Consider the following 16,095-nt stretch of genomic DNA (forward strand, 5'->3'; position numbering starts at 1 on the left):
TCACATATATACAAGCAACACAAAATGGACTCAACTGGTTGCTTTTATATATTTATAAATAAATAAATAAATAAATAAATAAATATATATATGTGTGTGTGTGTATGTATATAATATATATATACGTATATATATATGTGTGTGTGTGTATGCAGTAATGATAAAGAAAAAGAAGCAATGAATTTGAAAGAGAGTAAGCAGTGTAACATGATAAGGCTAGAAGTTATGGGACATTAGAGGGTTTAGAGGGAGGAAAGGGAAAGGGAGAAATGATATAATTACATTTTAAGTAATTAAAAATCATAAAGAAGATAAGCTGATTAGAGTTTTATTTCTAACGAGTTATCACACTGTACTCCTGCACAGGGTTTTTAGAATTGTATTCCTCACAAGTGCTCACTGTCTACTCCTGCATATATCTTTTAAGAGAAACTATATTGTCTGTACTTCTTGGCCTTGAGCTAAAGAGCAATAATCTGTTCTAATCAGTTTAATAAATTGTTTGTGAAAAATTCACTTGCTGTTACATAAGGAAATATAATTAATTTTGAAAATGTTATAACTGTACATTTTCTTGGTTATATATAATTTTCAATGTGTGCACATGATAACATGTGAGATATGCCTTCAAACAGAGATACTTCAAATCTATTCTTTGACCATTGAGGATCTTATGGACATTCATGAAACTTGTCCTTTGCCTCTGGTTATTCTCTGGGTTATTGTTTCTCCATCATCATCCTGCATGTTCAGCATCTACTCACTGTTTCCTATCTTTCTAGTGACTCACAGTATGCAATGTTTGATTCTGTCTTCCCTTTTTGTACCTCAATCCATCAGAATTTTTCATCTGGAGGTATGTTTCTTGAGTAAACTAATTGTGTATTATTAATCTATGAGTCACACTTGAAGTATAGTTTAATTTTCATTTGTCTTTAAAACTCTTAATTTCAAATAATTGCATTTTTAAACATTTAGACACCATCTAGAATGACTTCTAGCTTGACATTTTCTCTGAGATATAATTGACAAGGACTCAGTCACCTATTGGTTCGTGAATTGAATACAAGGTTACTAAGAGTCTTAGTTTACTTAGTATAAGTAGAAGGCAAGCTGGGGAAAGGTAGTATTTTACAGTAGTATGTAGGGGGCTGTAGGTTAAGAATACCTCCTGGACTTGGATCTGGTTCATATCCTTATTTATGACCCAGAGCAAATTTTTAACTTCTTATTATCTCATGGGTAACAGAAGTAATCAAATACCTTTCTCAGTGTAGTTGAAAACATTAAATATGAAACATGTGCTAAGTATTTAGAATATTATTCAACACAGAGGCAGATACTGTAGACATAGTAACTATTACATGTGTTCCTGATATGGATCTAAAACTGATAGAAGAATCGTCCATATCATTAAAGCTATAAAACCAATGTGAACATTTTATTATATTTTTGGTAGATACGATCATAAATCACAGAAGATGTTTAAACAGGAACATTAGGAAATCGAAACAGCTGTGAACTACAATTTTTTTCTATTTATTTATTTATTTATTTTGGTTTTTTGAGACAGGATTTCTCTGTGTAGCATTGGAGCCTATCCTGGCTGTGGCTCTGTAGTCCAGGCTGGCCTCAAACTCACGGAGATCTACCTGTCTCTGCCTCCTGAGTGCTGGGATTTAAAGGCATGCACCACTAATGCCCGGCATGAACTACAATTTTAAATGAAAAAATCTGTCTACTTTATGGATAATAATTTGCAGAGGGATTGAAGGGTAGGGAGAAACATTCCCTACAAGGTATCACATTGTTTGGGTGAGGGATGTGAAGCAGTGTTAGAGACAGAATACATTGGGTGTTTTTGGATGTCTGATTTTAAGGGGACAGTTGATAGGAACAGACTTTGATTTAGATGTGAAGATTGAAAACCATAATAAATTAAGAATTATCTGTTGTAACATGAAAATGCATGGCTTTCTCACTTGGGCAGACTTTAGTGCCATCTAGTCAGATAAAGAGACAGGGAGGAAGGGGAAGAAGAGAAAAAAATGTTAGGATTCCAGTGAAGATGATTTTAAGCTGTACATTGTCTGACTTAGTATCTTTGGGAAAAGTTTATACATGAAGAGAGCAGATGCCACTGTATTAAATGGTTTACAAATTTTTGAGTATAGTGATAATAGTGAATGTCTGAGGATGTATTAGCTTCATGAAGGGTATACACAAAGATAGGCATGTTCAGCAGAACTCTACAAATAACATCTAGGAGGCCCAGGAAGAGAGTTCTTGGAGAAGCTATCAATAACAATAATATGAAAATGTATAGCATTAGGAACTCCCAGCTATGGGAGTATTTTTTTCTGAAAATACTTATTGCCTTCAGAAGCTGAACTTTGGCCCAGTCTTGCGACTGAGTTAATAATATACCTTGAATCCTTTAAAACTATGTGCTAAATCTATTTTCCTAGTATATATTCAGCCTGTTTAAATTGTCTTTAATAAATCCACGTAAACAACCTTATTATATCTTGGACTTCCCATCAATCAATTTATTTTAAAGCTAAGCTAAATATATAGCTTCAGTCTTATATTATATACTCCTCTTTGCCTTTGCCCCTGGCCCAGAACTGGTGTGTGTGTGTGTGTGTGTGTGTGTGTGTGTGTGTGTGCGTGTGTGTGTGAGCACGCGCGTGTGCGTTGTGCTATTCATTTGCTGAAATCAGCTTAGAAATGAATAGCAACTATAAATGTTGAAAGAAACATGTGCATATGGTTTGGTAACACCTACTTGCAGTTTTGACTGCTTTTGGAAGGTCAGTAAATGCTTTTTCAATATACTTTATTAAAAATAAAACAGGAGATTTCTTATTCCTTTTATATATCATGCTTTCTGTACTGTTCATTTGGTATAGGGCAAAGTCCCTTGATGGAAGACTATTGGAAAGAAGTGAAAAATTCCAATTTGTGTATGGCATTGGTCTAAATTATCCTAAGATGATGACTCTTTTTCTTTAAAATGCACCTCTGGGTCTAGAAAAAACATTCTTTGGAAGACTGGTACTTTCCTGTGGAGAATATCATCTTGATGGCTAACAAGATACTTTCAGATAAATATCTATAGTATTTAGTGGAAAGAAATTATTGATGATCAGAAAGCTTACATAGAAAGTGATAAATCATAATTTGGATAGGAGTTCATTTGAAAAGCACTATAAACCAAATGGCAGCAACAGATGTTCCTTTTTAGGAGAAAGAGGGAGAAAGGAAGGGAGAGAGGCAATGATGGGGTCATAAGATTATGTTTTTGCTGTTATTCTGTAAAGTTGTCTGTATATCTACGAGTCATCTGGTAGACAGGGAGTAAGAATGTTGTAAAATATCATCATGAAATAAGTGAAGCTCACAAATAGATAATAATCAAATTTACTTAGTATCTATGAGTAATCATGCCTCCATTTACTCTTTAATATGTATGTGCATTAATTAAAAACAAATAAAGAAACAAAGACTCACCCTACATACTTAGGACACCAAGGCAGACAGTAACAAGTTAAGTCTGTTCTCTCATACAGATTACATGCTTAAATAAATGTATAATTGCAGATAGTGCATTTAATTTCTTGAATGGGCTTTATTTATAAAATCAAATTTCTAATGTCTGACATTTTGTTGTATCAGGGAAGGGAGTAAGGGGGCATTGAATTTATTCAGAATCAAGAAGCTTTTATGTAGTTATAAGGAGAAGGTGGAATCTGTGGTCACGGTCCATCCAAGATGGAAACAATAAGTAAATAACAAGTTGCCACTGTGGCCATGTGATAGTGCTCAGCATACTGTTAGCATCAGATAGACATCCCCAGGAAGGGAACAGCAATGAAAGAGCTTTTTGTGTTGATTACTTTCCAGGAGAAATTTCCTTTAAATTGGTCATTGATTTCCTAAGCTAAAATTTATCTTGTGAAATGAAATCAGGAGAATTTAATGGCACATATTTATGAAACTGGCTGCTTTCCCAGTTTCAATTTTGTGGGCTTAGGTGTCAAGAAAATATAGGCATTTTCACATTCTAAAGGGACAGAAACACTGGAAACAAACAAACAAACAAACAAACAAACAAACAATGACACTCATTTTTGCTTCGTGACTTTCCCCAACTAGCTTTTGTTCAAATGAATCATTGTCTTCCTCATTTTACTCCCACTCTCTAGAGGACACAAAAATGTATTCAGGAAAGATAATTTCCCCCAAATGTCTGTGAGACAAAGGTTCCTACCAAGGTGTATGGCAGAAGAAGGGGTGGAAACTTGGCTCATTGATTTTTCCTGCTACTCTGTCTTCAGTGAGACCCATGAAGTATCAGCATTGATAACATTCTACATATCCAGAAAATATACTGAATATGTTTTTGATGAAAGTGGCCATATTATTTCCCTGATGGTTTTTATGCATTCCTATTCTATCATCAGTTACCACCCATCATTATCAATCATTAGTTGAGGAAAAGGTACCATTTAGGTTACAGCATGTGGAAACTATTTGGATCATTGATGCATAAAACACATCTGTCCTCTTTTCTTAGTTCTTTAGCATATGAATGTGGTATATTATAGTTTAGTCTAATAGCTTCTAACTTTGGATCCTTAGGCCAAATCCATTAATATAATTTAGATAGACTAGGGAATATATTTATGGACAGAAATTATGCCTTCTTAAGGCCAATGGAGAACTCGTGTAATAAGGAATACTTATGATTTGATTTTATAGTCAGTCTATTAAAACTCCTATAAAAAGTTTATCTCTACCATACTTTGCTAGCCCTGTAAAGTCCACTTATATTATTTAAATGTTATTTTTATATCTAGTATTATAGATTATGCTACTAAGGAACAAGATTCGGATAACCACACTGAGATTCTGGTGGGAATAGCAGCAATTAAATGTGTGTCTAATAGCTCATAATTTCTCAGAAAACACAATTTTAGTTTCTTATTCATTTAAGAAATTTACTTCAATTGTTATATTTACCTTTTGTAATAAAACTTGAAATAAGAATATATTTTATAGAAATATTCTATCTAAACTTAAAACTAATTGGACAATTCTATAATGAAAACGCTGATTGTTTAGAAATTTGTTCTTTCTTCTGGGAATATACTTGTGTCCTGAGAGATTCGAATATAGCTATAATTAAAGAGCATCTAAATATATGGGAGGCTAATTAGAATCAATTTGAAGTAAAGTTGATTATTTACTGAAAACACTGGCTAAAGTAATTTCAGTCCAAAAGTTCAGGAAGAAATAGCCTCAAAAGTATAGAGTAGGAAGACAGTGCCATTTTATGATACAACTTAAAACTTTGGAGCTATTTGTGACATAGTCTTCAAAGGACTTAATAGGGATTATTTTGATTTAATCTAAAGACATAGTCTCAAAAAATGCCAACAGATTTCTGATTAAAATCTCAATTTTCTACACCAGGGAGTCTGAGTCTTAATTCTTAGAGTATCTGAGATTTTTGGTGTCTTTAGAGTAAAATACTAGGTATTTTCCATTGAAATATTGAAATTGCCAATGTGGAAAGAATGTAAGTCAGTAACAACACATTACACAAACAGGTGAGAACCAATACTCTGGTTTGGTAATCTGCATTTTCTATCTGGCTTATGAAAGACACTATACCCCTCATATACAAACATAAGCCACATGTTTTCACACACACACACACACACACACAACACACACACACACACACATATACACACACACATACTCCCCACAAAAGCAATGCATTTTCTCTGTAAAATGTATGAATAAGCTTAGTGTCCTGGGGGAGCTGTACACTAAGAAAGGGTTGAGGGAATCAAGCCATGGGAATACAAACTCTTGCAGGTGAAGTGAGGTAAGGCTTCCCAGAAGAGATGAATGAAAAGAGTCACGGTTTCAGCAGTTAAGTAGGAAGGGTGTTTCAGGGAAAAATAACGAAATTCAATGTCTGTGAGGGTTAAAATAGACAAACAGGAAAAATAAAACATGAGAATGGTCAAAGCTTGAGGCAGAAGGGGGGGTGTAAGCTGAGTACTTGAAAGGAAAGGGGAATCATGTAGTATCCATGTTACTAACATACATCAAGAAGTGACTGGATTCAGGTTTCCAGGAAAGTGCCTCAAAGACAACTTTAACACACTCAAAATAGTGCTTGGAAAACATTAGAATAAATACTGAGAACAATGGAGAAGTTCTGTTTTCAGTTAAACCAAGTAGCAAGGGGGGTACTCATTGCAGATTCCAAATGAAATGTGGTAAATGATGTTCTGGACTTGCATGGTGAAAATAATGATGCAGAAAGTTATGAGAAATGTGTAAAGGACGAGTAAGAAGATGTGGTGGCTTGTGTGGAAGAAATGAATGGCAGGAGATAATGAAGAATTAACTGTCTCTCACACTTCTTTGGGGCCACAACAGTTGGATGGATGGATGGGTAGATGGTAGTTTTAATCATTAAATTATATTTCCTGTGCTACCATTTAACTTTTTGTGCTGTCAAACATGGTTTTCACAAAAGGAGAAAATATAATTACCTGCCTTAGGCATGTATTTAAATACATACACAAGGCTAACAAATGTATACTCTCAATGAATGTTTCATTACCTGATATGTAGAAGACACCCACTGTTTCCTTGAATGAGATGCTCTTTCCCTTGTAATTAGTGTATGTTAAAAGTCAATAGTGAAGTTGTTTTTATGGAAAAAAAAGGGTATCATTTAGGAAAGAAATGTGATTTTAAATTAAGGAAGACTTGGACTAAAAGTTGTTATACTCTATAATCTATGGAAGTTTATTAAGTTGGGGGTGTTTCCTTGAATCGGGGATGAAAATCAATATGTAAAACAGCTTGTATATTGCATTTCAAGCAGCAGTCACTCAATCTTGCGGCAATTACCTATTTTTGCACTTGCTATTCTTGCTTAAAGATGAGCATGTTTACCTCAGAGACATGGTCTTTCACACTTCTTGGCTTTTCAAATACACAGCAAAGTGCCCGCACTTGTCGTGGAGTAAAAAATACTTGCTGCGTATATAAGCATGTCTACTGACACATAGAAAGTTTATTTTTCATCGTAAGAAACAAAAATCTCCACAACATATTAAGACCAGTGTCCCATCACCTTGACCTAAAATGGCTGATTTAGTAAAAAAAAAAAGATGCACCCCTTGTTTCACTAGAGGGCACCAAATCACCAAATCATCAAATCATTGTTCTAAAACAGAAGCAGCAAGAGGGAATGGGGTGGTGAACAGATAGGGAAAGGGGCAAGCCTGGTTATCATCTCCATCAAGTAGCTGTTGGTGATCTCAGGGGGTGTATAAGAGTGTTAAACATGCTTTATTGAACAAATTTTCACAAGCGTATAATTATATTCTGCATGTCGTGAAGTCTGATGAAATTTAATTAAGCGCAGGGGACTTAATTCTGTTCAGTCTCTCAGAGGAGAGAGTGAAATACTTTGGAAAAAGCATCATTGTACTTCACTCAGGCCACAAGGGTGCATTGCTGTGGAGCGTTGTCTAGTTTCTACTCCCTGCAAACTTTCAATTTTTCCACGGGGCGGAGGGGGGGGGGCGACTCAATTTGCCTTTGTAGCCTGCAGGACTTGTAATTCCCTGAGGGCCTTGATTACTGTTTGGGAGTGTCATTGAAGCCAGGGAAGCTAGTTTAATTTTCAATTCAGATTTATACACTGTGCCTTGTGACATTTGACTTAAACCTAACTCCACTGGGGAAGGAAATTGAGGGAAATGCATTCACAACTGTGTAATTTGATTCTCACTCCCCGCTTCATTTCTACCCACTGATATCAGCTGTGTGTTTAGAGGCGTCTGAGAAGAGTGAAGATGCTAGTGATGGCTAAGCCTTCTTGCTCATTATACTAGATTGTAATCCTCTCTCTCTCTCTCTCTCTCTCTCTCTCTCTCTCTGTGTGTGTGTGTGTGTGTGTGTGTGTGTGTGTGTGTCTTTCTGAACATTATAGCAAGTCGATTTTAGAATTTTTGTAATGTTGAATCCATGATATGTTCCCCTCTATCCTTTGTGTTTATGGTTCTATTGTTAATTAATTCCTATTTTTCCTCTCTCCAAAAATTCTATGGTGTGATGTTTTGATATTCTTGTGTTTGGAAGATAACAATGATTATGAAGTTAAAAGGATTCTCAGGAGATGAATGCATCTAACTTGTACCAATACCAAGAAATGTAGATACTAAGTCAAATATATTTGAGTTAAACCCTAACCCAGTGACAGCTTGATATTATATGCTTTAGTTTCTGTTTTGCTGTGCACGCACGCACACACACACACACACACACACACACACACACACACACACACCACAATACCATTTATCCATATATCATCTAACCATGTGTGCTTTTACTGGGTATCTATAACTCTATTTCTATGTCTCTCTGTCTCTCTGTACCTATCTATCTCTGTATCTCTGTATCTGTTTATCTATCTATCATCTATCATGTATATCTGCCTTCCATCTATGATTTAGATTATCTGTTTAAAACTTCTCTGTTCAATGATGCTCAATAAGTGATAAATTGATCTAAAGAGTGAAGAGAACAAAATGACATTCTTTTTGAGACAAAACCCATAAATTTATCACATCATTATGCTAAGTAGCTCAGAGGCAATGGCTCCTGATAATTGGAAGGAATTCATGAAATAGTTGAACTACAGCTTAGTCTTTATTTTCATGAGTTTTATACTTTCAAGTTCAACCAAACAGGAATAAAAAGGATTTGGAAAACAATTTCATCTGTACATGCACAGACTAATTTTCTTGTCAACTTTATATAAACCATATTTATAGTGCATTTGGACTGCACTGAGTTTTATAAAGAATCTAGAAATTACATAAAGCATATGGAATGGTATTCATAAGCCATAGTTACTTACCATACTGTCTTAACAACTATACATTTAGTATTTGTAATGGCTATTAACGCACTGCTGAGTTTTCAAAGTTTTATAGATACACCTCAGTTAAATAAAAGAACAAATATTTTATTACTTCAGAGAGATGAACACAGATGTTATTTTTTGATTATTTTAGTCTATTGGTTGTTAGAGTACATGTATCATAGTAATAAAATTCAACACATAAATTGTTCTGGGTTTGACAGGATTTAAAAATAAATAAATGAACACAAATAAAAGAAATATTTGTAGCCAACAAAGCTGTTTATATTCAGCAGACTACTTATCTGAAGTCACAGCGCCTTGGCGCTGCAGAAATTTAAACAACAGTTCTCAGCCATAAATGACTAAGGAACATTTGGTCTCTTGTCTCTGGGTTGACTATCTATAACTAGATCCTTTACTCTGAATTCTCTCAGTGTAAGAACACAGTCTTCAAGGAAACTGAAAATCATGACTTTAGAAACCCAATGGAGCTCTACTCACTTAGCTTTTTCATGCAGTCACGCAGCCTGGTCTCCAAGCTGAGGACCCTTTGGTGCAGTTCTTCATAGTCATAGGCACCGATTTCCTCCTGAATCCCAGTGAGGACTGAGGACAGATTCCGAATTTCCTCCTTGAACTGTGTGATGAGCTTGGCATCTGTTTTGTACTGCTCCAAAACTGGGATCAGGGGCAGTAGCTCATCCATTTTCTCCTTCAGTTCCTGTGGGAAGCAGCAGAGCATTTCCAAAGTATTTCAAAAAGAAAAAGCATCTGTGTCCATTATGGTACAAGTAAAGGAGTTCATTGAAAGAGCTTCAATGTTCTTCATTTTTCTTTTTTTGATTGCTGTCAGGTAGGCTTTGATAATGAAAGTAGCCATATGACAGTTAGTAATAAATTTGCCTATCTCAGCTTGTTATCAAATAAACCTCCCTTTAAGAGGTTACGTTCTTCGATATAAAATAAATCAATCTTTATCATAATTAGAAAAAAACTTTTTATCATAGCAAATATGGTCTTTTGTGTTATCTTACTTTCTGCTAGTTTTTTGTAAAGTGAACAATGCATCATGTAGGAAGCAGAGACATGATCCCTTTCTCAATGATGCATTGATTGGCTGTAATTGAAAGAGGTCAAGCATTCTATGAGAAATTAGTGAAAATGAATTATCCCACTACTGACTATCCATGCCATAGAACTATAAAGGAAACTTTTTGACTCTAGATCAACTTTTTCCTTGATCTTAAGACTATTTCTAGCCACGGCCCTGGACTCCTTTATCTTTTATTTGTGCTCAGGTATTCTTTATCCTTTGAACTATCCAACTTCGGACAACTTCATTAGATGGTAAGTTCAACTACATGATAAATCATACCAAACTTCCTAAAGATTGAGGAGATATTTACTTCTATTTCCATTTTGAATTATTGGCCGCACTCTGTCTTCATTTGTCTTATAGCATATTTAATTTAGGTATCACAGAAGGCAGAATCGCTTACCCACTTGTATAGTAAATTAACTCTTTAAGGGAACAAGGTGCACCGTTTATATAACAGTTGGGCCAGCTACGTAGAGCCGTTCAACATTTAAACACTGAATTTTGTCATGGGGCCAAGCAGTGTATGTTGTCAATCAATGTCCTCCATTTTAGTCATCACAAGACTATGCCACAACTTCATCTTTACCTGCAACTTCTGTACTTGTCACCCATAACCCTTTCCCTTCAACTTGGTAGCTGCTGTGGACACAAAGTATTGCAGGACCTTGATTCAACTGAATTTATTGCAGATGATGTAATTGGTTGAAGGAGTTCCAAACTTATGATCATTTGAGAATAAACATAGGTGCTATCAGAAGCCACACAGTATAATTATTTAAGGAACTGAAAATTGCATTTTTAAGTTACACTTAGAAAATGTTATTACTATAAATACATTTGAGAAGCAGAAGCTCCCATTGTTGCCCTGATTAATGGGCTTGTGTTTCTTGTGGAGGGATTTTTATGTACTGTATAAGTCTGGAAATCTTTGAATTAGTCTATATGTACACATTAAATTGGAGGATAAAAAATGGAAAAGATTCATAACTATTGCAGTCAAAAGGCAGAACTGCTGAACATTGCTCATTGTAGGGCTCATCTTGACATGAGCTCATTAATTTAAGCATCTTTTGGCACCTCTAAAGGGAGATACAATTGTTTCATTAGAATTTTAATGATAACAGCTTTGCTCATACCATTTGCTGCAAATTATAACAATAGCCACAATGAAAACCTTTTTATTTTACAGTTGGGTGTATTCAAAGGAGAGATCTTATGTCAAAATTTGGAAAGTATCTTGTCTTTGATGGATTGCAAAATTATTTATTTTTTTAATCTTTTCAAAAAGATTTAAAAAAATCTTTTGATAATTGACTAGACTTTTGGCTATTAATTAGTAGAGGGCTAATAATCAGGGTATCTTGCGAGCAACAATTGGTCTCATTGCCATGGGTAGCTTAGTTTTCCTCATGAAAGGTCATAAAAGTAAAAGTTAACAGTGTTTGTCATGAGATAAAAATTTGGTAGCAGAAGAGAGGATTTTCTTCTTCTTCTTTTTTTTTTCTAACACAGTATTTTCATTTTAAACTTGGTTTTATAATGTTCTTCTAGCATATGTTATGTTGGTACCTAGAGGGAAATGTGATGGTTGATGTAACTCAGTGAAGAAATGAGTTTCCTAAGCATGTGTTGAACCTCTAATTATTACTCTGATTTAGATGCAGGGGGATGAGATAATAAATTTGGGGATTTGGACAGGTTTGTTGATGTGCATATTGTATGTTTGTATATATGTATGTTTGTGTGTGGATATGCATTTTGTGACTATTCATGTGTATGTGTGTATGTGTACATCATTGTGGAGGCCAGACTTTGATGTCAAGTGTCGTTCTCAATCATTCTCTGCTTTTGATTTTTTTCTAAGATAAGAGCTCTCAATGGGTTAAGAACTTACCTACTATGTTAAATTAACTATCTAACAAGCTTCAAGGTATATATGCTTTTATTTCCTAATGTGGAGGATACAGTGCATCCCCCAAATCCTACCCCCTTTTCATATATTCTGGGGATCTAAAATCAAGTCCTTATTCTCATATTGCAAGTAATTGACCAAGTAAGGTGAATTTGCAGTTGTTATTACTTTAATTTTAATTCAAAGAACTAATTTTTCACTTCAGACCTACTGGTCTGGAGCTAAGATGTGTCAATTTGAATCTTCAGTCAGATACAAGAAAATGTACTCACAGTTTTTGTTTTAATTCATCCTGTAGAGATAAAAACAAGAAAACAATGCTTGCCTCACAGGATTGTTATGATGATTGAATCAATAAATATATGAAAGTGTTGCAAACTTTGCTGTGAATATGTATGTTCAGAAAAATGACTATTGTTGTAATTACTGATATTTAGATTTCAGTATTTCCAACATATCCTTCAATTATATGAACTGTGAAAATAAAAATCACAATCACGTGGTACTTCCTAAAAATTCTATTTTCTTGTTGATATCATGGCTTTTACTAAGCAAAAAACCGTATTCACTAGGATGAATTTTTTTGGGGGGGTTTCTTTCAGCTTTATTTCTTTGTTTCCTGAATCTACAGCCCCAGTCCTGCTGACCCAGGGAAGATGACATGGTTTTTTGGTCCTACCATGTCTTCTGTGCTCCTGACTTGAATCGAGAGCTATAGCTCTCCTGCTGCTGTCCTTCCTGGGATTGATTCTCTCTTCTGCCTTAGTATTTACAAACTCCTACTTTGATAACAACACATCTCCAGGTTGTAGACAGAAGTTTCTATTCTACCTGATTCAGCAGCCATTTAGTGCCAACTAATCACACAGAGGCTAATATTAATTACAAACTGGCCAATAGCTCAGGCTTCTTATGGGCTTTCTCTTAACTTATTAACACATTTCTATGAATCTATGTATCTCTACATTGTCTTGACTTACTGGTGATGTCTGCCCCTCTTTCTCCCTCAGCAGCTCTGGAGGCTCCCCCTTCTCTCACTTGCTCTTCCTAGCATTCCTAGTCTGATAGTTCTACCTATACATCCTGTCTGGCTATTGGCCAAAATAGCTTTATTCATCAACCAATAAGAGAAACATACAGCAGGATAGCCCCCATCACCAGGTTCACATTGTTACTATGTTATGAGTGGTTTTCCTTGTAGTCTGGTCCCACTGCCCCACCATCCCCAAATAACACACAGAGACACTATATTAGATATAATTTTGTTCGCCAGTTACTAGTTTCTTATTGGCTAGCTCTGTCTTAATTATTAATCCATTTCTATTAATCTAAGTATTTCCATGTGGTCTCATCTTGCCAGAGAGAGGGGCTGGCGTTCTGTTCTCTCTGTCTTCCAACTTGAATCTCCTCCCTACTACTTCCTCTCTCTCCCTCTTCTCCTAGTTCTGCCAATCTTGCTTTTCTGTTGCCCAACAGTGCTTTATTCATTAACGAATATGAGAAACATATTTACAGAATCACATCTCCCATTATTACTTCACCATCTATCCTCTAATTCTAAGCATTCAAAGTGGACACTGGGACTCTGTAAATTTCTAGGTCCCAAAGGGAGATGTCATTTTGTAAATATGTTTCTCTTATTATTTAATGAATAAAGCACTGTTTGTTGGCAAATAGAAAGGCAAGACAGGCGAGACTAGGAGACAAGGAGGATTCTTGGAAATGTAGTAGAGAGGAGTCAAGATGTAGGGACGTGAGAGAAGAGGTCCAGACCCTCTCTCCAGTAAGAAAGGACCATGTGGAAACACTTAGATTAATAAAAATTAGTTAATATTTAAGACAAAGCTAGTCAATAAGAAATTCTAGTAACAGGCCAACAGTTTTATATCTAATATAATATGTCTCTGTGTGTTACTTGGGGCTGATGAAATTCTGGGGACAGGTTGGTGGGAAAGTGTTGGTAACAAGATCCTTTTTGGAATTTAGTATCTGGGGAAAGGAGGTCATACCTAGCAAGATTTTCTTGGACACTGATATATCCCTAATTCTTCAGTAGATCTCCAAGGCACAAATAGATAAATCTTCTCTGTGTACTCTTAAATGATGCTTAGCCTACTATATTTTCTTGTAGGTTGTCTTTCATGGGAGGAGCTTGTGCTTCATTCCCCCAAGAAGGGCCTGGACCTGCTTCACAGAACATATATTCTGAATAAATTCTGCTTGACATGGATTCCTTGGTCTCAAACCTTATCTTTTTCTCTGTTTATCTTTTCACACTTTTTTCTGTTAATCTAGCTCAGAGTTTTATTTCTTATAATCTTCTAGTATATTGTGTCATCTATGACTTGCTCTAAATCTTTCTCCTTTTTTGGTCATGTTTAAGTCTCTCTTCATCTCAAGTTCCATGATTCAACCACTTCAATGTTCTCTCTTGTCAATATTCTTGGCTTTTTTTAATCCTCTTTTTCTTCATTTGAAACTGAATAGGTATTGATGTCTATTGACTATACCTCTGTCCTTAATTTTGAGGCTACAGAATATTCTAAAACATTATGATTTCTACATCATTAAAAGGTACCTTGCAAGGATCCTGTTTGTTTGTGACTATTTCTCTATTATGGCACAAATAATAAAACCCCAGAGACAGATATTGCAATTAAAGCTCAAGACCAAAGGGGCAATCCTGTCCTCAGATTGCATTTCCAGACTCCATTGCTATTCCAACTGCAATGTTCCTTAGACTGTCTAGACTGCATCTCTCTCTTCTCTCCTCCTGTCATTTACTCTTCTCCCTGCCAAGCCATATAACTTGTGTCTCAACTTCCTTAGTCCTGGGATTTAAGGTGTGAGCTCTGGTTTTCTTTTAGACCTTTTCACTCTCATGTAGCCCAGCATGGTCTTGAACTAACAGAGATCCATCTGCTTCTGTCTCCTGAGTGCTGGGATTAAAGTTTTGTACCACCACTGCCAGGCCTCTATGGCAGTGGTTAGGTTTGCTTTCTGATCTTCTGGCAAAATTTATTTGTTAAATAATAAACAAAATATCACCGTACTATATATGTCTCCACTATGTCAAAATCCTTGACCACAAGCTTGAATTCAAGTAATTCCTTTTACACTAGCATTGAATATTACTCTGTAGTTGACAGAGAGGAAAGAGATGTTACATGTGAACGACCTTAATGGTTTTGAAAACTTTTCTCCATGCTTTTTTAAGACATAAATTATTTTAATAGAGGCTCAAATGTCATTATTAGACCAAGAAGGATTTTAAATAAGTGACTCTGTTGTATATTATTAATAAAGTCTGCATAGCATGCTCAACACATTTTTTCCTCATTTCTATTTTCTAGACAACTGATATTAAGACACATGTAACCTTTAAAAAGGAAAATGTTTGTATAAACTTAGGAACCTATTCTTTTAAAAATTCTTTATAACTGTTATCATTTCTTCCTTTAAAAATTAACATCCTCAAAAAGTTACATTCTTCACAGTTCTCATTCCAACAGAGCATAAAAACACTTAAAAAAAGCTTTGATGACTTAATAATTCATATTTGTGATAGTGTCCTTTTGTTATAGATGGTAAATTACTTGCAAATATATCCAGAAATTCCCCATATCTTGGGATGGGGGCAGATTTTGTCATAGCAGTTTTCTATGTGTTTCTAGCTGCTAATGGTTACTTTTTACTGATAAGACAGTTAACTCTCCAGTGAGCCCTTAACCTTGTACATAAGGGCCAAGACAGTTATTTCCAGCTGAGTGACATTACCACCTGCCTACTGCACTGGGTTGACAAGATTGGAGGACTCACACCTACCTGAAAATGCTTGGTCATTAGTGTCTTCCGGTCATCTTCAATCTGCCGAAACTTGGCTTTCAGCCCTTTCATTTGGGTTTCCATTTTTAAGACATACTGGAAATCTCTCTGAGTTCTCAAGTTTAAGACTTCTATAGATTGAGACATATTCTGCACCTGTCAAACAAAGTCATTGGTTGTACATCATTCTCTGTTTATGGACAGATGCAGTCTCTACTAATTTATTAGAATGTTATTAACATGAAGAACAAAAGTACCAAATCTATAAATGCATGTCTGCCTGTCACA

General features: G+C 35.3%; 1 protein-coding gene across 1 annotated transcript in view; it reads right to left on the reverse strand.

Annotated features, from left to right (window-relative positions):
* Window positions 1-16,095, reverse strand: part of Olfm3 (olfactomedin 3) — a 209,268-nt gene that overhangs the window by 9,074 nt on the left and 184,099 nt on the right. The window contains exons 3-4 of the mRNA XM_051185634.1: window positions 15,808-15,963; window positions 9,473-9,692 (exon numbers count right to left, since the gene is read on the reverse strand). Of these exons, the coding sequence (XP_051041591.1) occupies window positions 9,473-9,692; window positions 15,808-15,963 (376 nt within the window). The remainder of the gene's footprint in view (window positions 1-9,472; window positions 9,693-15,807; window positions 15,964-16,095) is intronic.

This window comes from Phodopus roborovskii, unplaced genomic scaffold (genome assembly GCF_943737965.1).
Source record: "Phodopus roborovskii unplaced genomic scaffold, PHOROB, whole genome shotgun sequence".
Lineage (NCBI taxonomy): Eukaryota > Metazoa > Chordata > Mammalia > Rodentia > Cricetidae > Phodopus > Phodopus roborovskii.